Source organism: Entelurus aequoreus, linkage group LG26, assembly GCF_033978785.1.
Source record: "Entelurus aequoreus isolate RoL-2023_Sb linkage group LG26, RoL_Eaeq_v1.1, whole genome shotgun sequence".
Taxonomy (NCBI): domain Eukaryota; kingdom Metazoa; phylum Chordata; class Actinopteri; order Syngnathiformes; family Syngnathidae; genus Entelurus; species Entelurus aequoreus.
The window spans coordinates 1,461,320-1,482,636 of NC_084756.1; the positions used below are offsets into that span (position 1 = coordinate 1,461,320).

At 36.3% G+C, this 21,317-nt stretch overlaps 1 protein-coding gene across 3 annotated transcripts in view; it reads right to left on the reverse strand.

The window, feature by feature from the left end:
• Nucleotides 1–493: 493 nt before the first annotated feature.
• Nucleotides 494–21,317, reverse strand: part of LOC133643547 (6-phosphofructo-2-kinase/fructose-2,6-bisphosphatase 2-like) — a 40,647-nt gene continuing 19,823 nt past the window's right edge. For 2 of the 3 annotated variants that reach the window (XM_062038182.1, XM_062038183.1), the window contains exons 9-16: nt 20,138–20,345; nt 19,926–20,072; nt 17,513–17,617; nt 11,292–11,421; nt 11,168–11,230; nt 11,028–11,092; nt 6,291–6,458; nt 494–1,405 (exon numbers count right to left, since the gene is read on the reverse strand). In XM_062038182.1, coding sequence (XP_061894166.1) covers nt 1,340–1,405; nt 6,291–6,458; nt 11,028–11,092; nt 11,168–11,230; nt 11,292–11,421; nt 17,513–17,617; nt 19,926–20,072; nt 20,138–20,345 — 952 coding nt within the window. In that variant the 3' untranslated portion in view covers nt 494–1,339. The remainder of the gene's footprint in view (nt 1,406–6,290; nt 6,459–11,027; nt 11,093–11,167; nt 11,231–11,291; nt 11,422–17,512; nt 17,618–19,925; nt 20,073–20,137; nt 20,346–21,317) is intronic. The other variant, XM_062038184.1, reaches the window with a different exon arrangement.

Consider the following 21,317-nt stretch of genomic DNA (forward strand, 5'->3'; position numbering starts at 1 on the left):
CACTTTAAATTTGAAGAATTTCTTGAAGTTGATCATATTAGTACATTGTTTGATTTCTTTGCTTAATCCATTCCATCATTTAATTCCACATACTGATATACTGAAGGTCTTAAGTGTAGTACGTGCGTACACGTTTTAAATACAATTTTTCTCTAAGATTATATTTCTCCTCTTTTGTTGAGAAGAATTGTTGCATATTCTTGGATAGCAGATTATAGTTTGCTTTGTGTATACTTTTAGCTGTTTGCAAAATTCACTATGTCGTGGAATTTCAGTATTTTTGATTCAATTAATAAAGGGTTTGTATGTTCTCTATATCCAACATTATGTATTATTCTAACTGATCTTTTTTGTAACACCGTTAATGAATGAAGTGTACTTTTGTAGTTATTTCCCCATATATCTACACAATAATTCAGATATGGTAACACTAGCGAGCAGTTAAGTGTATTGGAATATTAATACAAATATTGACACACAAGCGAGCCACAGGAAAAGTTATAACGGAGTCTTTAATAGTTTTGAATCATGGCCATGAGACAAGGACCACCAACACAATTTCGCGTTTTTGCATCAACACACATGCTGCAAAGACAACTACACATTTTATAATAAAAAAACCCAATAAAACAATTACATTTTATCAGCTAAAAAGGCACAAATAGGCATCCTTCCATGCTTAATCTTCCATTGAGATAAAAAGATAAATAGCAATAGTAATACAAGAAAAGAAAAACTACACATTATAAAGAACTGAATACACAAATCAGGCACACAAAATATTACAAATTACAATTTTCAACCGCCCAGAATCCACTTAAATATATAGAGAATATAGTATTTCCCACATTTTACTTTGATTTTAAAGTTTTTAAATACTGTACATCTAATTTGCTGGTTGCAAACCATGCTTGTAATATTCATCCTTTAAGCATCAGCATGTACAGACAAACATGAAATGTTGACATTGCAAGTTGTTACTTGAACGAGTACCTCATTTAATAATATGACCATGACACATTCACAGCGCCACCTATAGGTAAATAATACAATTGTTTATTATAGTTTCATCAAGTCATGAATGTGTAACACATCGTTTTCATTAACGTTTGTGTTTTTGTAAAATGTTTCTAAAACATTGTATTGAAAGTTCCATGGTGGAACGGACTATTCCCATTGCATGCAATAGGAAACATTATTTAGCAATCGGAATTAATTGGAACCCAAGTGGACGAAGCAAACAAACAAAAACATTAACGTGTTCCAAAATAAACTGCGCTCTCGTCTCATTTGAGATTTGGTGCGGGTGTACCTGATGTTGTGGCCGACGCGTCGTCACTCAAAAGCGGACGCAGTCGCCCGTTTCGTCGAAGCTGCCAAAGTGGGTTCCTTCGCACAGGGAGTCCTGCGAGGAACACGGCGGACGATGTGTCAGTATGACATTTTTTCACAGCACACTTGTACACAACATAGGCTAAAACCGGCTATACAGTTAGCTGTGCTATGAGCTACATCGCTAACGTAATAACGGATTATATTACTAACTGATCCATTGCCAAACACAGTTGGCACTGATCAAATTAAGTGTTTTTTTTTGGGGGAAAAAATATCATTTATTTTTCCGTAGGACGGTGGCGCTATTGTCTTACAGTAGAAGGCTAAGCTAGTTACACAACAAATCAAATCAACACATTTCTTACATAATGTTATTTATTACTTACCGTTTCATTGTCTAATCCACGCACACTCATGCCGGCATGCCGAGCAAAACTACGGGAAGGCGCAAGAAGAGCTGTCGTCCAAAATACTCACAAACAGCTGCTTCCTGCGCCAGGCTGCGAGGTTCACAGACGAGGGACAAATAGAAGACAGAGGCTGACAAACTCTAACCACAAAGTCAACACAAGTGTGATGAATACCATAGAACAGGGCTGTCCAAACCTTTTCCACCAGAGCCGCCTAACGGGAAGTCAAAGTGTGCGGGAGCCTTTTGGATTTTTCAGATTTAATCTGGTAAACTAATGCTAGAAATAGACATGAGTTATGTTTGAAGACACAACTTAGTGTCAGCTTTGTGTTATAGGTGATCAAGTGTACTATTTTTAGGTATTTCAGGGGTGTCTAAAGTACCGCCAGGGGGCCATGTGCGCACAGCTCAAGTTTTGTTGCAAAAAACAATAAACGTGTAAGAAAAAGATAATCTGTAATAAAATGAGAAAGAGCTGACATTTTATACAAATTATTAATAAAACCAATGTGTCACTTACAACACACAGCTGGTCATTATTTTTAATATACAGGGCCTAGATTTAAAGGGGTCATTTTTTAAGCACTTCATTGTGATCTATAGGGGTGTCAAAAAATGTATTATCTAATGAATCGTGATTTTTATTTGTAACGATTGTTAATCGATTCAAAAAAATTATTTACAAAAAGATTATATTATTAACTGATCCATTGCCAAACACAGTTGGCACTGATTCATTTAAGTGTTTTTTTAGAAAACATTTTCTTTATTTTGCCGGAGGACAATGAATCTATTGTCTTACAGTAGAAGGCTAAAAGCTAGTTACACAACAAATCATATCATTCACACATTTCTAACAAAGTTATGTATTACTTACCGTTTCATTGTCTAATCCATTGCCATAAATAGTAGTCACTGAGCCCGTCGTAAAAGTAGTTTTACGGAAAATCCATCTTTTTGTGAAAGTTTGTGTGTGAAGCAGGACTCTTCTTTGAACACACGGACGGACTTCTTCACAGTTGAAGGCATGACGAGTCATAAAAGTTAAAAGGAAGGCACTTTACTTTAGATGAGGCTGATAGTTTGTGTTGTGACTTGTGCTGGTTCAAGCAAACAAACAGCATTTTCCTTTATTGGGTTTCATCGTGGACATGTTGCGATACAGCCGGTTTTACATAAATTAAAAATGGCTGACTCACGCAGGGATTTTTGAACAAAACTCGAGCTGCGGGCCACAAATGGCCCCTTGGCTGCACTTTGGACACCCTGCCATAGAACCAGAAATCGGCGTGACATGGCTGCTCAGTACAATATGAGCAATGTAATTAATCAATTCAATATCATTTATATAACGAACACACATTCGATTGGCGGACATTTTTATATAGCATTTTGATTGTCTTTACATTTGCATCACAGTTAAAAATGTTAAAGGGGAACTGCACTTTGTTCGGAATGTTGCAGATCGTTCACAATCATTATAAGAGACAAGAACACGGGGGGTTTTTTCTCCACGATTTTAAAGATGATAAACGCTTCAAAGATGCGGCTAATTTGAGTTATGGTTGTAGCCTTCAAAACCTCTAAAAAAAAATTCTAAACCCTCCATCAACGTTTTATATACACACTGTAAGTATATCTATAATGTAGTAACAGACACCTTCATAACAGTATGTAATATGTACAATATACACACTGCAAGTATATATATTGTAGTAACAGACACCTTCATAACAATATGTAATATGTACAATATACACACCAAATATATATATATATATATATATATATATATATATATATATATATATATATATATATATATATATATACAGTATATATAAAATGTAGTAACAGACACCTTCATAACAATATGTAATATGTACAATATTTACTGTATTTTGATCATTTTAATAATTTCTGGGACTGATTTCTTCCACACATTTATTTCCGTTTTCATAGCAGGGCACGTCTGACTTCTAGCAACAAATGTGTGTTCTTAGTTCCGGATTCACACACGTGTGTGTGTTCTAATCATGGCAGACTTGACGACTATTTTTGGACAAAAGAGGATTTGCAACCTTATCTTTTTGAAGCTGAATATACGGAGGATGAACCACTGCTTCTAGAAGTGAACACAAAGAAAGAGTGAGACCTTGGAGCAGACGGAAGCCGAGAGAGTGAGGTGAAAGTTATTTTGACGCTATAAATACGGAATTTGAAGCCATGCTATTTGGACATAAATGGAGTGCTTACCCAAATAAACCGGAAAAAACGTCCCTGGCCAGCTGGACCAAACAGACAGATGATGATACACGCAGCACGTCTTGCGTGTTATACAAGTCCATACACTGTTTGTCTAGCTGTGTACAAACAAAACATGAAATACTTTACAGATACTGTAATATGATGATGTTTTTCACTCAGTATAAATTGGTGTACTATCACATTGTGTTGTGCATTAAAAACTCAAATGTGTTTTGTGCTAACGTAGAAGCTAGCTTATCTCTTGTCGTAGTTAGCTTTTACAGCTAATACCGTAGCATGCCGATGTGTTACTACGCTAAAAAAGAGTTCCACAATACAATAACAATGTTGCTACAGCTTGGTTATTATACAGGTTACAGAACATAAATGAAGTATTGTTGACGCTATTTGAATGCATTTTTAAAGTGATTTAGAGGTAGAATTGATTGCTCTCATTAGCTGCATTGCTATCCATCAAGCACGAGCCAATTTATACAAGTTAGAATGCAAAAAAACCCAAAGTTTTGTCTTCTTGTCTCTCATAATGATTGTGAATGATAGGCAACATTCCCGAAAAAAGTGCAGTTCCCCTTTAACATGAGTTAAACATAGAGTAAAATACTTTAAAATAGGAGACCTAAGTGCGGCCCGCAGCTATTTTTTCAATTCTGAAAAAACTATTTTCATACAAAAGATGCACACCGTATTATAAGGCCCATTAAAGGGGTCATATTAATATAATTTTTTTCTAAATTGAAAACACTTCCCTGTGGTCTACATAACATGTAATAGTGGGTCTTTGGTAAAAATGTTGCATAGATGATGTTTTACAGATCATCTTCAAATCACTTTCTGACAGTCGCTTCAGGATGCGCCGTTTTGTGGGCGGTCTTATTTACGTGGCTCACCTACGACAGCATCTTTTCTCCGTCATCTTTGTTGTAGCGGTATAGCGTGCATCGACAGGAGTGGAAGAAGTGTCAAAAGATGGAGCTAACTGTTTTAATGACATTCAGACTTTACTTCAATCAATAACGAAGCAGCATCTTCTCATTTGTGGCTCACCAGTGCCAACGCCGGAAATGTGTTCCGTGAAAAAAACGTCCGACCGGAACTCTCTAATAACTAAAGTTCCTTGAGTGAATAATGTAAACTCACTACATTGGTATGTATTAGCGCTTTTATGGCGAGTTTACTGACAGATATAAGTAAGAACTTTACACTACTTTATATTTGAAATGGCAACAGCAGAGGTTGAATGTCCCATAACAAGAAGATAGAGAAAAAGAAGAAGCTTATCGACTACGGTGTCGGCACAGACTACAAAGACGGACGCGTGCAAATTTTCAGGACTTAGGCAGATCCCAAATACAGATCAGGAGGTACCAGAAAGTAAGAAAAGTTGCTTTTGCATAATATTGCAAAACAAAATGCCAGATAATATGTCTTACCTTATACACACACCATAATAATACTCGTAAGTTGAAGCACAGTACAATCCATCAAGCGGTGCGGCTTCATAGCTTACCAAAGTCGTACTAAAACATTTTGATAGATTTTTGAGCGCTGTGTTGTAATGTTCTATATTTTCAATGGAACATATAACATTTTGGTGTTGTTTACTTGAGTCATATTGCAGTCTACACATATTTTTTTGTGTGACTGCCATCATATTGCAGTCTACACGCATCTCTTATGTGGGACTGCCATCTACTCGTCACACTTATCAATACACCATGTACCAAATAAAACAGCTTTGAGGTCGGAAAGCACAACCAAAATTATTCCACACCGGGTTATATAGCGCACTGTCGAGTTTTGAGAAAACAAAATGATTTTAAGTGCGCCTTATAGTCCAAAAAAGAGTGTGTCTTGGCTTTCTACTTGGAATTGTTTTTAGTATTTTAACTTAGATTTTTGTCAGCAGGACAACCATGGTGGATAGAGATTGGACACTTTTGTATGAAGGTTACAGTTTAACCCGGATTTCACATTAGAACAATTAAGAAGTCAACCCAGTCTCAACAAAACGGTTCAACATCTTGAGTTGTCTGCGTTCTCGTTATGTCTGACAAGCTCCGTCCCTAATGTTGTGACGTGAGCGTAGGCGTGAACTCGTGCAAGCGTCAAACATGCGGGAATACGCACACACAAAGGACAGCGAGAAAAACAGTTGAAGAACGGGCAACACAAGAAGGGGCAGTGACACACGGGGGGACACGGGCACCTGAACACCGGGGAAGTTGGGAGGGGACACGCCGACGACACAGCCCACCCAAGAGGCGGCGGCACTGACTTGGCTCGGCCGGCCCTCGGGCATCAGCGCCGACGGGGTGGGGGCGAGCGGCAGCCAAGGCTGATTTCCGGCGCTGTACAGCCTGGGACGCTTGACCTGGTGATGACTGGACAGAGGCGTGTAACTATTCCGCCGCAGCAAACGAGCACAGTCCTCTGCCGTTTTACCCTGGTAGGAGACGAGGAGGGGTGCAGGTAGTCATACGGCAGGTGTGCCTTCGAAAACTAGCACGGAGCGAAGGACAGAGCGGAACTTGCAAGTGTAAAACATGAAAGAGCAAAAGAGGAAAAGCGGAGCATCCTTCATTCCGCCAAGCGCCATCAGCCAGGAGCTCTCAATAAAATAAACAATGAAGTAAAGGTCCATGTACAAAAATACACTTGCATTCAAACGTTCATTATAAAAGTAGAGTAAATGTGTTGCTAGCTTCAACTTGAAAACAAGTGCACTACCAAGTAGCTGCCAGCAGAGGGCGCCGGGGTTTCAGTCTCAACTAGTCAGGTTTTCTTTTTTTGCTTGTTATATTATGATTGCATTAAACATTACAATCTTTGATATCAGAGTTTATAGCTAATTTAAAGCGTTTTAATGCCACTTAACATCCATTTAATGCCATGTCTTACTGCAGATAGTTGTTATATATCAGGGGTGTCCAAACCTTTTGACTTGAGGGCCGCATTGGACTAAAGAAATGTGTCTGGGGCCAAAAGCCGACTGCATGTAAAGTAACAATACATATACATATATATGCATATATATACATATACATATACACATATACAGTGGGGCAAAAAAGTATTTAGTCAGCCACCCATTGACAATCAATGGGTGGCTGACTAAATACTTTTTTGCCCCACTGTATATACATATACACATATATATACATATACATATATACATGTACATATATACATGTACATACAGTTGTGCTCATAAGTTTACATACCATTCTTCAGAGAATATGAATGATAACACAAAAACCTTTCTTCCAGTCATGCTTAATGGTTGTGTGAAGGTATTTATTGGCAAACAACTGTGTTTACTCTTTTTAAATCAAAATGACAAAAGAAAGTACCCAAGTGACCCTGATCAAAAGTTTACATACCCCAGTGACTTTGATCTGATAACATGCACAAAGGTTGACACAAACAGGTTTGAATGGCTAATCAAGGTTCCAATCCTCACCTGTGACATGTTTGTTTGTAATGAATGTGTGTGTATAAAAGGTCAGTGAGTTTCTGGGCTTCTGACAGACCATTGCATCTTTCATCCAGTGCTGCACAGATCTTTCTGGATTCTGAGTCATGGGGAAGGCAAAAGAATTGTCAAAGGATCTGCGAGAAAAGGTAATTGAATTGCATAAAACAGGAAAGGGGTATAAAAAGATATCCAAAGAATTGAGAATGCCAAGCAGCAGTGTTCAAAGGCTGACTAAGAAGTGGAAAATGAGGGATTCAGGTAAACCAGCAAAGATTTCAGCCACAACTGCCAGGAAAATTGTTCGAGATGCAAAGAAAAATCCACAAATAACTTCAGCTGAAATACAGGACTCTGAAAAATTGTGGTGTGGCTGTTTCAAGATGCACAGTAAGGAGGCACTTGAAGAATAATGGGCTGCATGGTCGAGTCGCCAGAAGAAAGACATTTCTGCGCAAATGTCACAAAGTATCCTGCTTACATTACGCCAAACAGCACAGAGACAAGCCTCAAAACTTCTGGAACAAAGTAATTTGGAGCGATGAGACCAAAATTGAACTTTTTGGCCACTCAACTATGCAGCGTATTTTTCTTCAAGTGCCTCCTTATTGTGCATCTTGAAACAGCCACACTGCAATTTTTCAGAGAGTCCTGTATTTCAGCTGAGGTTATTTGTGGATTTTTCTTTGCATCTCGAACAATTTTCCTGGTAATTGTGGCTGAAATCTTTGCTGGTCTACCTGAAACCCTCATTTTCCACTTCTTAATTAGCATTTGAACACTGTTGATTGGCATTCTCAATTCCTTGGATATCTTTTTATACCCCTTTCCTGTTTTATGCAGATCAATTACCTTTTCTCGCAGATCCTTTGACAATTCTTTTGCCTTCCCCATGACTCAGAATCCAGAAACATCTGTGCAGCACTGGATGAAAGATGCAATGGTCTGTCAGAAGCCCAGAAATTCATTGACCTTTTATACACACACATTAATTACAAACAAACATGTCATAGGTGAGGATTGTGACATCCAAAGACATCCAAGGTGTAAGTGTTGTGAAACTTACACTTAATATTTTTGTTTTAAGGGTTAATATTTTTTGTTGAAAATTATTATGGTTGTGAATTCATGTTACATTTTTTGTAAATAAGACACATTTTGTTTACTATAAAAGGGCAATTTATTTCCTTTGTTACACCGCTATTCTCGCGAGGTTTTGGTTTAGTGTTATAGGTTGCGAGACCTGCATTCGCCCAGACAGGCAAAAGACTTTGAGCGAGCCATCCGCAGCAGCAAGAACATTTATCTAGCTACACAAGGTATTTTGTCATATTGTGTCAAATTATTCTGTATATTTGTAAAGTACATTGGTTTAATTATATTACGCTCATTTAGTATGCACAAGACTGAAATATTTGCTGCCCAAGAACCGAAGTGGCAGGCGGCCACGAGGTAGCTATTTTGTTTAGCACTTTATTTTTACTTTACTGTGACTGAACTATGTCTAAAGCATTGTATTTCATGTCCTGTCCTATAGTTTTCACGGCATAAACCCAAGTAAAGAGCAGGTCTTTAAGAAGCCGTGCCTGTGTTGCCATTTCGGAGCCACACAAGGACTATATATGACACAAACCTGTTTGTGTCAACTTTTGTGCATGTTATCAGATCAAAGTCACTGTGGTATGTAAACTTTTGATCAGGGTTATTTGGGTACTTTCTTTTGTCATTTATATATATATATATATATATATATATATATATATATATATATATATATATATATATATATATATATATATATATATATATATATATATATATATATACACACATATATATATATATATGTATAAAATATATATATATATATATATACATATACATATACATATATGTATGTATATATATACACACATATCTATACAGCGTATTTTCCGGACTATAAGTTGCTCCGGCCGGAAATGCACAATAAAGAAGGAAAAAAACATATATACGTCGCACTGGAGTATAAGTCGCATTTTTAGGGGAAATTTATTTGATAAAATCCAACACCAAGAATAGACATTTGAAAGACAATTTAAAATAAATAAAGAATAGTGAACAACAGGCTGCATAAGTGCACGCCATATGACGCACAAATAACCAACTGAGAACGTGCCTGGTACATACCAGGCACGTTCTCGCAACACGTCATGGCAAGAGTCATTCAATTAACTATAACATATAGAACATGCTATACGTTTACCAAACAATCTGTCACTCCCGATCGCTAAATCCGATGAAATCTTCCTCTATATATATATATATATATATATATATATATATATATATATATACATATATACACATATACACATATATATATATATACATATACACATATATATATACATATATATACATATATATATATATACATATATACACATATACACATATATATATATATATACATATACACATATATATATACATATATATACATATATATATATATATATATATATACACATATACACATATATATATACATATATATATATATATATATGTATGTATATATATATATATATATATATATATATATATATATATATATATATATATATACATGAAAAGCTCTATGGAGATGATGATTTCATTTTCCCGCATGATCCAGCAGTGCCAAAACCACCAGTAACTGGTGTACTGACCATGGTATTACTGTCCTCGATTGGACTGCCAACTCCCCTGACCTGAACCCCATAGAGAATTTGTGGGGTATTGTGAATAAGAAGCTGAAAGACACCAGACCCAATAATGCAAATGAGCTAAAGGCCGCCATTGAAGCATCCTGGACATCCATACCACCTCAGCAATGCCACAGGCTGATTGCCTCCATGCCACGCCGCATTGGTGCAGTAATCCGTGCCAAAGGATTCCCAACTAAGTACTGAGTGCATTAATTGACATTTTCAAATGTTTGATTTTGTTTTGCCGTTATAAATCTTTATTTTTTACTTGGTCTGAGGAAATATTCTAATTTTTTGAGATGGGATTTTTGAGTTTTCTTAAGCTGTATGCCATAATCATCAATATTAAAATAAAAAAAGGCTTGCAATATTTCAGTTGATGTGTAATGAATCCAGAATGTATGACATTTTCATGTTTTTAGTTGCATTACAGAAAATAAAGGACTTTATCACAATATTCTAATTTTCTGAGACAGTCCTGTGTGTGTATATATAGATATATATATATATATATATATATATATATATATATATATATATATATATATACTGTATACAATCACCAAAAATGATTCCCGGGCACGGCACTGCTGCTGCCCACTGCTCCTCTCACCTCCCAGGGGGTGAACAAGGGGATGGGTCAAATGCAGAGGACAAATTTCACCACCCCTATTGTGTGTGTGACAATCATTGGTACTTTAACTTAACTATATACACAAAATGTTCCTGCTTTTTATGAACTAAATGAGAATAAAAAGGGTTATCAATCCAATTAATGGCTTTAAATGAACGAAGGTCAAGAACTTACAAGGGGTCGATCCCGATGCGTGTTGACCGCCTCCACGTTGAGATAAAACATTTCCACTTTACAGCCTAAACAAGGGAGAACTGATTTTAGTGGACAAAGAGCTGCTGTCAATTGAGTCTCTTATTTTGAAAGACATCTACCATACGCCACAGGGGTGAGTTTGAGGACGGTGTGCAGCGGACACTTCATGTAGGGTAGATCTTCTGTTGGGGGAAGGAGCAGGGCAACTATCACGCAGGAGATCACTGGTGATTGTGTACACACCTGCGCTTTTATCCAGGAAGTAGGCCAGAAGACAGCGCATGACCGCTTGGTGGCAGACCACCAGGATATTGCCTTGTCTCTCCAGCTCCATGATGGCTGGCTCCAGACGCTGGACCAGATCCTGATACGACTGCAGAAGCAAACCGCTTTTTAGGATGGCTCGAAGTAGGTATGTCCCGATCAACATTGTGTGCCTCCGACATCGAGTCCCCATGTGATACTTTGACAAGAGATTACAGAAGTGAAAATGTTCTATAGCGAGTAACTCAAATAATAACATTTTTATAAAGCTAATCTTATTAAATGTAGAATGTGTTAATAATGTTGTATATAAGATGATGTACATTGTGGTTTTGAATTCTACATACCATATTTTCGGACCATAGGGCGCACCGAATTATAAAGCGCACTGTCGATGAGCGGGTGTATTTTTGATCTTTATTCATATACAGTCGTGGTCATAAGTTTACATACATTTGTAAAGAACATATTGTCATAGCTGTCTTGAGTTTCCAATAATTTCTACAACTCTTATTTTTTGTGAAAGAGTGATTGGAGCACATACTTATTTGTCACAAAAACAATCATGAAGTTTGGTTCTTTTATGAATTTATTATGGGTCTACTAAAAATGTGACCAAATCTGCTGGGTCAAAAGTATACATAAAGCAACATACATCATCAATTTTTGTGATGTAGAAAAGTTACAATCAAATCAAATAAGCTTCATGGCATGGCTTCTTCATGTGAGTGATTATGATTGACGACACCTGTTGACTTCTCTGAGCCCATTCAAATCAGGCTCATGTGATGCAGTCATTAGACTCTGTTACAAACGTGACAATGGGAAAGTCAAAGGAACTCAGCACAGATCTGAAAAAACGAATAATTGATAAGGAAAGTTACTTGGAGTCATTTCAAAGCAGCTTAAGGTCCCAAGAGCAACTGTGCAGACAATTGTTTGTAAGTATAAAGTGCATGGCACGGTTTTGTCACTGCCACGATCAGGAAGAAAATGCAAGCTATCACCTGCTGCTGAGAGAAAATTGGTCAGGATGATCAAGAGTCAACCGAGAACCACCAAAAAGCAGGTCTGCAATGAATTGGAAGCTGCTGGAACACAGGTGTCAGTGTCCACAGTCAAGCATGTATTACATCGCCATGGACTGAGAGGATACCATGGGAAGCCCTTGCTCCAGAAACGACACCTTAAGGCTAGTCTAAATTTTGCTGCTGATCACATGGACAAAGATAGGACCTTCTGGAGCAGTGGTTCTTAACCTGGGTTCGATCGAACCCTAGGGGTTCGGTGAGTCGGGCTCAGGGGTTCGGCGGAGGTCAAGAAACACCCGACTCATCGTGTAAATAAAAACTTCTCCCTATCGGCATATTACGAATACGGCAACAGCAGAAGTCAGACTGATTTGCAGGTGTGTAATTTGTTGTGAGTTTATGCACTGTGTTGGTCTTGTTGTTTGAACAAGGTGATGTTCATGCACGGTTCATTTTGTGCACCAGTAAAAAACATGGTAACACTTTAGTATGGGGAACATATTCACCATTAATTAGTTGCTTATTAACATGCAAATTAGTAACATATTGGCTCTTAACTAGTCATTATTAAGTACTTATTAATGCCTTTTTATGGCCTTATTATAACCCTAACCCTCTAACCCTAACCAAATAACTCTAAATTAAGTCTTTGTTACTTAGAATATGTTCCCCTAGTGTCCAAAACACTCTAAATTAAGTCTTTGTTACTTAGAACATGTTCCCCATACTAAAGTGTTACCAAAAAACCTATAACTTTGTCTTGAATTTGAAAAAAAACTAAACATTTTATTTTTCACTAAAGAAGGGTTCGGTGAATGCACATATGAAACTGGTGGGGTTCGGTACCTCCAAAAAGGTTAAGAACTACTGTTCTGGAGGAAAGTTCTGTGGTCAGATGAAACAAAAATTCAGCTGTTTGGCCACAATACCCAACAATATGTTTGGAGGAGAAAAGGTGAGGCCTTTAATCCCAGGAACACCAATTTCTACCGTCAAACATGGTGGTGGTAGTATTATGCTCTGGGCCAGTTTTGCTGCCAATGGAACTGGTGCTTTACAGAGAGTAAATGGGACAATGAAAAAGGAGGATTACCTCCAAATTCTTCAGGACAACCTAAAATCATCAGCCCGGAGGTTGGATCTTGGGCGCAGTTGGGTGTTCCAACAGGACAATGACCCCAAACCCACGTCAAAAGTGGTAAAGGAATGGCTAAATCAGGCTAGAATTAATGTTTTAGAATGGCCTTCCCAAAGTCGTGACTTAAATCACATTGAGAACATGTGGACAATGCTAAAGAAATAAGTCCATGTCAGAAAACCAACAAATTTAGCTGAACTGCACCATTTTTGTCAAGAGGAGTGATCAAAAATTCAACCAAAAGCTTGTCAGAAGCTTGTGGATGGCTACCAAAAGCGCCTTATTGCAGTCAAACTTGCCAAGGGACATGTAACCAAATATTAACATTGCTGAATGTATACTTTTGACCCAATATATTTGGTCACATTTTCAGGAGACCCATAATAAATTCATAAAAGAACCAAACTTCATGAATGTTTTTTGTGACAAACAAGTATGTGCTCCAATCACTCTATCACAAAAAAATAAGAGTTGTAGAAATTATTGGAAACTCAAGACAGCAATGAAATTATGTTCTTTAAAAGTAAATGTAAACTTTTGACCACGACTGTATAAGGCGCACCAGATTATAGGGTGCATTAAAGGAGTCATATTATTAAGATTTTTTTTTCTAAATTGAAAACAATTCCTTGTGGTCTAATGTAATGGTGGTTCTTTGGTCAAAATGTTGCATAGATTATGTTTTACAGATCATCTTCAAGCCTCTTTCTGACAGTCGCTTCCGGATGTTTTGTGGGCGGTCTTATTTACGTGGCTCACCTTCGACAGGGTCTTCCCCCATCATCTTTGTTGTAGTCGTGTAGCGTGCAAGGACGGAAGCGGAAGAAGTGTCAATAGATAGAGCTAACTGGTTTAATGACATTCAGACTTTACTTCAATCAACAACAGAGCAGCAACTCCTCATCTGGAAACAACAACACCGGAAATGTAAAAAACCGTCCGACCGGAACTCTCTAATAACTAAAGTTTCTTGGGTGAATAATGTAAACTCACTATACCGGTATGTTTTAGCGCTTTCATGGCGAGTTTACTGAACTTTACACTACTTTATATTACAAATGGCAACAGCGAAGGATGAATGTCCCATAACAAGAAGATAGAGAAAAAGAAGAAGCTTATTGTGTCGGCACAGACTACAAAGGCGGACGCGCACAATTTTTCAGGATTTATGCAGATCCCAAATACAAATCAACAGGTACCAGAAGGTAAGAAAAGTTGGTTTTGCATAATATTGTGAAACAAAACGCCAGATAATGTCTTACCTTAGACACACACCATACTGTGTATAAAAATACTTGTATGTTGAAGCACATCAAGCGGTGCGGCTTCACAGCTTACCAAAGTCATACTAAACATTTTGATAGATTTTTAAGCGCCCTGTGTAATGTTCTATATTTTCAATGGAACTTATAAAATGTTGGGGTTGTTTACTTGAGTCATATTGCCATCATAGTGCAGCCTACACTATTGGTCACCCTTATCATTACACCATGTACCAAATAAAACAGCTTCGAGGTCGTAAGCTCAACCAAACTTATTCCTTACATTAGGCGCACGGGGTAATAAGGCGCACTATCGAGTTTTGAGGGGAAAAAAAGGATTTTAACTGCACCTTATAGTCCGGAAAATACGGTAGTTTTTCATAAAAAATAAAAAAATACCCGTAAATAATTATTTTCAGAGATGTGACCACCCTTTGAGGAAAACAAAACAGGAATATTGAGGGGGAAAAAAAAGGAACATTTCTGTAAGAAAATGTTGAAAATCAAGACTACATTTCCTGCATTTGGGTGCATTTTCACACTATATTTGACCTTTAGATTTATTCTCAACTACCAACCTCTTTTTGACACATGTCCCCAGCACACAATGTTTACTAGATCACTTACTAACTTTATTCCATTGAACTTTAACTTTAAAATGTCAAGTTATAAAATATGCGTTATTCCCATTTGGCAACTCTATCCTGTAGCCACGCCCCCTCGGGTAATATACTTCCTGTGTCGTGACCTCTGTTTACAATTCGTAATGTCAAAAATATACCTTCTTGCTGGCTACTAATAAATTCACTAGATTAGAACATCCATTCACCCATTTTCTACCGCTTGTCCCTCACTTGACTCCAAGTACCACCATAACGATCATCATTTGAATACAGAAGCGTAGTAGGCCTAAGTTTTGATTAATAAACAAGGCAGAGGTTTTAATTAACAAGTATATTTGTTATTTTGGCCACTGTAACATTACACACAGTATGAACAGTAACACTGTGTTTGAATATTTAATTAAGTGATTCTTTGTCGTGCCGTACCACTAGACAGAGCCCGCATACCAGAACTACAACTGGTTGAAGACTAACAGTGTTGGGATTGTAATAATCCAAAAAAATATTTTCATATTTTTTTTGAAAAAACTAAGAAATTATATTAAAAAGAACAATACATAAACAAAGCAAAAACTACTATTGGCTCCCATTTCAATAAATAGTTTTTTCCCTCAAAGCCTTCCTTTATCCAGAGACATACTCTCTGAACAAAAGCACCCCCCAAAATATTTTGTAATAAGAACAAGAAACATTTAAATATTGATCTACCGTAAATTCCGGACTATAAGCCGCTACTTTTTTCCAGCACTTTGCACTCTGCAGCTTACAAGACGTAGCGGCTAATTTATGGATTCTTCTTCACTGACAGCCATTATAATAACAATAAAAAAACAAACAAACAAAAAAACAAGGTGTTTGTAACAGGGCAGTAAAACGGCTGATCAAACAAAACAGAAGTCATCGTCATGGACCAGCGGAAGCTAGCTCTCCAATCAGCTAAACAGACTCAATAACTCCACGGTGACGTTTTGATGAATTTACTGAGGAATTTGTGAAACTAAAACAATACAAACAGAATGCCATTGTAAGTTAATAATATTAACACCGACACTCGTAAACGTGTTAGCATATTTGCTAATGCTAACGACTTTAGTTTTATTTCATTACTATAGCATATACAAATGATATGAAACCACTCCTACAGACATCACACATGGTACAGTTTACTAAGTAAGAATTGTTTTAGTTATATTGTAAAACTTACGAACGTTGCTTGGAGTGATGAATAAAGAATCCATATGAGTAGTAACGCAATGGACAACTAGAAGACAGAACGGCGCTTGTACTTCCGGTTTAAAGTGAGAAAGAAGTAAATACTGTAGATGTTCACCACGCAGCACCTACAGTGAACAAGCTCGTCCAAAATATGGCGCTATAGCACAAACGATAACACAACTTTTCAATGTCTGTTGAAAATTATTTGTTGAATACAAACCATTATAGCTGTCAGCGAAGAAACATCTATAAATTAGCAGCACCGTTTTATAAGCCAAAGGGTCCAAAGCGTAGAAAAAAGGACTGGCTTATAGTCCGGACTTTACGGTGTACAAAGTACAAATACTATACTAGGTATCTATAGTATAGTCACCTCTTCTTTACATTGAAACTTAAGCGGTTAGCTTTCTAAGTCGTCCTGCTTGGTGTATATGTCTAGCATGTTTAGCCATTCCCTTTCCTCTAATCCTCCAGTGATAATGTAATAAACTTAGTTTATTTTCCGTCATATTGGTGAGGATTGGTATCTTAGAAGCGTCTTCACACTGTGGATAGACGACCCGTTTGTTGCAGCTTTCTTTTAAATTGCAGTCGGTGTTGTGGTTCGACACGCACCCGCCTGGAATTCATGCACCTCCTGCATGTGTGTGATGATGATAAAAATAATACCAATACTAATATGGACATGTCATTTGTAAAATACCAGCCCATGATCGGGACATCTCCAGCAACAAATGTCCCGTCACCAAAACAAGAGTCCAAAGTGCAATTGCAGCCAGTCGACAATTTTTCCATTTGTAAATAATATGAAGCAAATTAATCAGTTCCAGCGTCAAAACTGTGGCCATGATTGCATCTCAGTTAACAGTGTTTTAATAACATTCCAACATGATTGAGTGCCACACAACTGTTAATAAGGAGGTGCAATTACCTCCCCCCCTGGGTAGCGATAGTGATACTTGTCCTGGTCCCTCAGAGCAAACTCCTCTGGGAACGCCCTCTGGATCATCTCGTAGGTCATCTCCTCGCACACACCCTGCAGAGGAAAATACAAATTCACCACAAATGCGCCAGCTAACACGTCTATAGAGGTTAATTTGTGTATTTATTACAAAAGCTTTTTTTTTTTACACTGAATTTATGTAACTCTATTTTTGGTTTGAATATTGTGAACTAGAGATGTCCGATAATGGCTTTTTTGCCGATATCAGATATTCCGATATTGTCCAACTCTTAATTACAGATTCCAATATCAACCGATACCGATATATACAGTCGTGGAATTAACACATGCCTAATTTTGTTGTGATACCCCGCTGGATGCATTAAACAATGTAACAAGGTTTTCCAAAATAAATCAACTCAAGTTATGGAAAAAAAATGCCAACATGGCACTGCCATATTTATTATTGAAGTCACAAAGTGCATTTTTTTTTTAACATGCCTCAAAACAGCAGCTTGGAATTTGAGACATACTCTCTCTGAGAGAGCATGAGGAGGTTGAGGTGGGCGGGGTTGGGGGAGGGGGGGGGGGGGGTTGAGGTGGGGGGGGGGGGCTAGGGGGTAGCGGGGGTGTATATTGTAGCGTCCCGGAAGAGTTAGTGCTGCAAGGGGTTCTGGGTATTTGTTCTGTTGTGTTTATGTTGTGTTACGGTGCGGATGTTCTCCCGAAATGTGTTTGTCATTCTTGTTTGGTGTGGGTTCGCAGTGTAGCGCATATTTGTAACAGTGTTAAAGTTGTTTGTACGGTCACCTGTATGGCTGTTGAGCAAGTATGATAATATCGCAGTCCGATATTTTCGGACATCTCTATGTGAACTGATTTTTTTTTTTACATCAAATTATGTTGACAATTTCATAAAAAAAAAAATCAGTGTTTTAAAATAAAGTGTATAACATTTCAGTGCATAAAAAACTCAGTGTAGAAAATTTCATTGTGAAAAAAATTAAGTGTTTTAAAATGCAGTGTGAAAACAATTCAATATATAACAATTCAGTGCATAAAAAATCTGTGTAAAAAAAATCGTGTATAAAAATTCAGTGTAAAAACATTCAGACTAAAAAAAATCTGTTTTAAAATTCAGTGTAAAAAAATCGTGTATAAAAATATTCAGTGCATTAAAAAATAAGTGTTTTAAAATTCTGTATAAAAATTTTTTTTTTCTTTAAATTCTGTGTTCTAAATTCAGTGTAAAAAAACAGTGCATAAAAAAATCAGTGTTTTAAAATTCAGTGTATAAAAATTCTGTATAAATAAATTCAGTGTAAAAACGTTGAGAACATTTTTTTTGTGTTTAAACCTCAGCGTTACAAAAAATCAGTGCATGAAAAAATCTGTGTTTTAAAATTCAGTATAAATAAATTCATTGTAAAGAACTTTAGACCAAAAAAAATCATTGTTTTAAATTCAGTGTAAAAAACAGTACATAAAAAAATCTGTTTTTTAAAATTCAGCGTAAAAAATTCAGTATAAATAAATTCCGTGTAAAAAATTGGTGTATAAAAAATCTGTGCCTAAAAAAATCAGTGTTTGAAAATTCAGAACAAATAAATTCAGTGGAAAAAAATATTGATAATATAAATTAATATTCAGTATTTTAAATTCAATGTAAAAAAATGTGTTTTAAAATTCAGTGTATAAAAATTCAGTGTAAAAAGAATTCAATATAAAAAATTCAGTGTAAAAAATTATAAGTGTTTTAAAATTCAGTGTAAAAAATTCAGAATAAATAAATTCAGTGTAAAAACTTCAGACTAAAAAAATTCAGTGTTTTAAAATTCAGGATAAATAAATTCAGTGTAAAAATATTCAGATTAAAAAAATTCTGTGTTTTAAAATTCAGCGTAAAAAAACAACTGTATAAAAAAAATCAGTGCATAAGAAATTCAGTGTATAAAAATTCAGTGTAAAAAAAATCAACGTATAAAAATTCAGTATAAATAAAATCAGTATAAAAAAATGTAGTGCCCCCTAACCATTAGAATCATTTCTATAGTTACAAAATATCCAGTGGGGCCACATTGAAATGTTAATTATGTAGTATTAAGCCCAGGTAGCCCAGTTAACTGTTTTTTACACTGCTTTGCAAGACCAGTGTCACGTAACTTCAAACTTGACACCTCATTGGCTGGTTCTGAGACAGGATCGATTGCTTCAGTCTTAATTTACCGGAAGTGAGTCTCGCTTTTTGAAGGAGCACATTTTTCAACACGGAATTTTTAACAATTTGATGTAAAACAAAAAACAGTTCACAAAATTCAGTTACAAAAAAATTCAGTGTCAAAAAAACAGCTTTTGCAACAAAGACACAAAATAACCGATCCAAACAATCGCTATGACTGACCGCGTCAATCTCGTTGAGAATCTTCCACTGCTCGTAGGGCACCGCCAGCTCCTCCGCCGTTTGAATGGTGCGTCTCAGCTGACTCGTCCATACCTTCAGGTCCGACAGCTCGTGCTCCTCAATGAAGTCACGAAGGGCATGGGCGAACTGTGGCGTGCGAGAGAAAGAGAGTTCCACGCCATGAAAATGGCAACTTTTCCTGGGAATCTCACCTGTTTCCCACGGGGAGAAAGTTCTGCGTCTCCCCCGATGCGACCGTCGACGTTGTGGTTGCTCTCGCCATGACGACACAGGTAAATGGAGTGCGAGTGCACATGGATGTTCATGAGGTAGTAGACGATCTTACTCTGGATGTAGTCCTGCACCCGGTTTACCAAGAAGCGCCGGCCCACGTTTATCACCTTGATGAAGGACAGGTCCCTGCAGTGGAGGCGGCTCATTGTCACCCTCTAGTGAGTTTAAGCTGAAGTGCAGTTGTCATTTCAGCAAACAAAAACTAGGCTTTTTTGATTATAGGCCAAGAAACCATGTTCTGTAAAGAGGTACCGGTAGTTGAACCATGTGATATATCTTAGCCAATCAGAGAAGGACGCTATTTAGAATAAAGAAATGCTATGAATAAAAATAATGAAAACATTTAAATATGCCTTCCGCCCGAATGCAGCTGGGATAGGCTCCAGCACCCCACCGCGACCCTGAAAAGGACAAGCGGTAGAAAATGGATGGATGGATGATTAAAACAATTAAAACTTTATTACATTCATATTTTTCCTACATTGAAATACAGTATTTGCATTTATAAAAATTATGTATATATGTAATGATAAAATACCTAAGTAAACAGAAAATGTATTACACAATATTTTTTTTCTTTTAAAATTAAACAATACACATAATATTGTATTTACAATAATAGTGAAAAATACTTACGTGAAAAGTAAATGTATTACACAACAATCATTTTCCATTTGAAAGTTACACAATTTAAATAATTATAATAATAACAATAATAATAATATAAAATAATTTTTCGATCAGTAAAGAAAGGTAAAAATAATAAAGAAAAATGTATGATCATAAAACATAATGGAATTATATACGGGAAATGTAATATAATAATAGGAATAATAATAATAGAAAAAAAATACATTTTGAGTAAACAAAAAAACTGTTAGATTGAAATAAGGTATGTTTTCAAGTCTTTAAATAATGAGGTATTTAAGTATTAAGAACAAATATACACACATATATATGTTATAAAAAATACTAAAGTCAGAATACAAAGAATTAATGTACACATTTTTTTAAATTAAACAATATGAATAAAATATTGTATTTACAATAAAAATGAAAAAATACTTAAGTAAAAAGAAAATGTATTACACAACAATT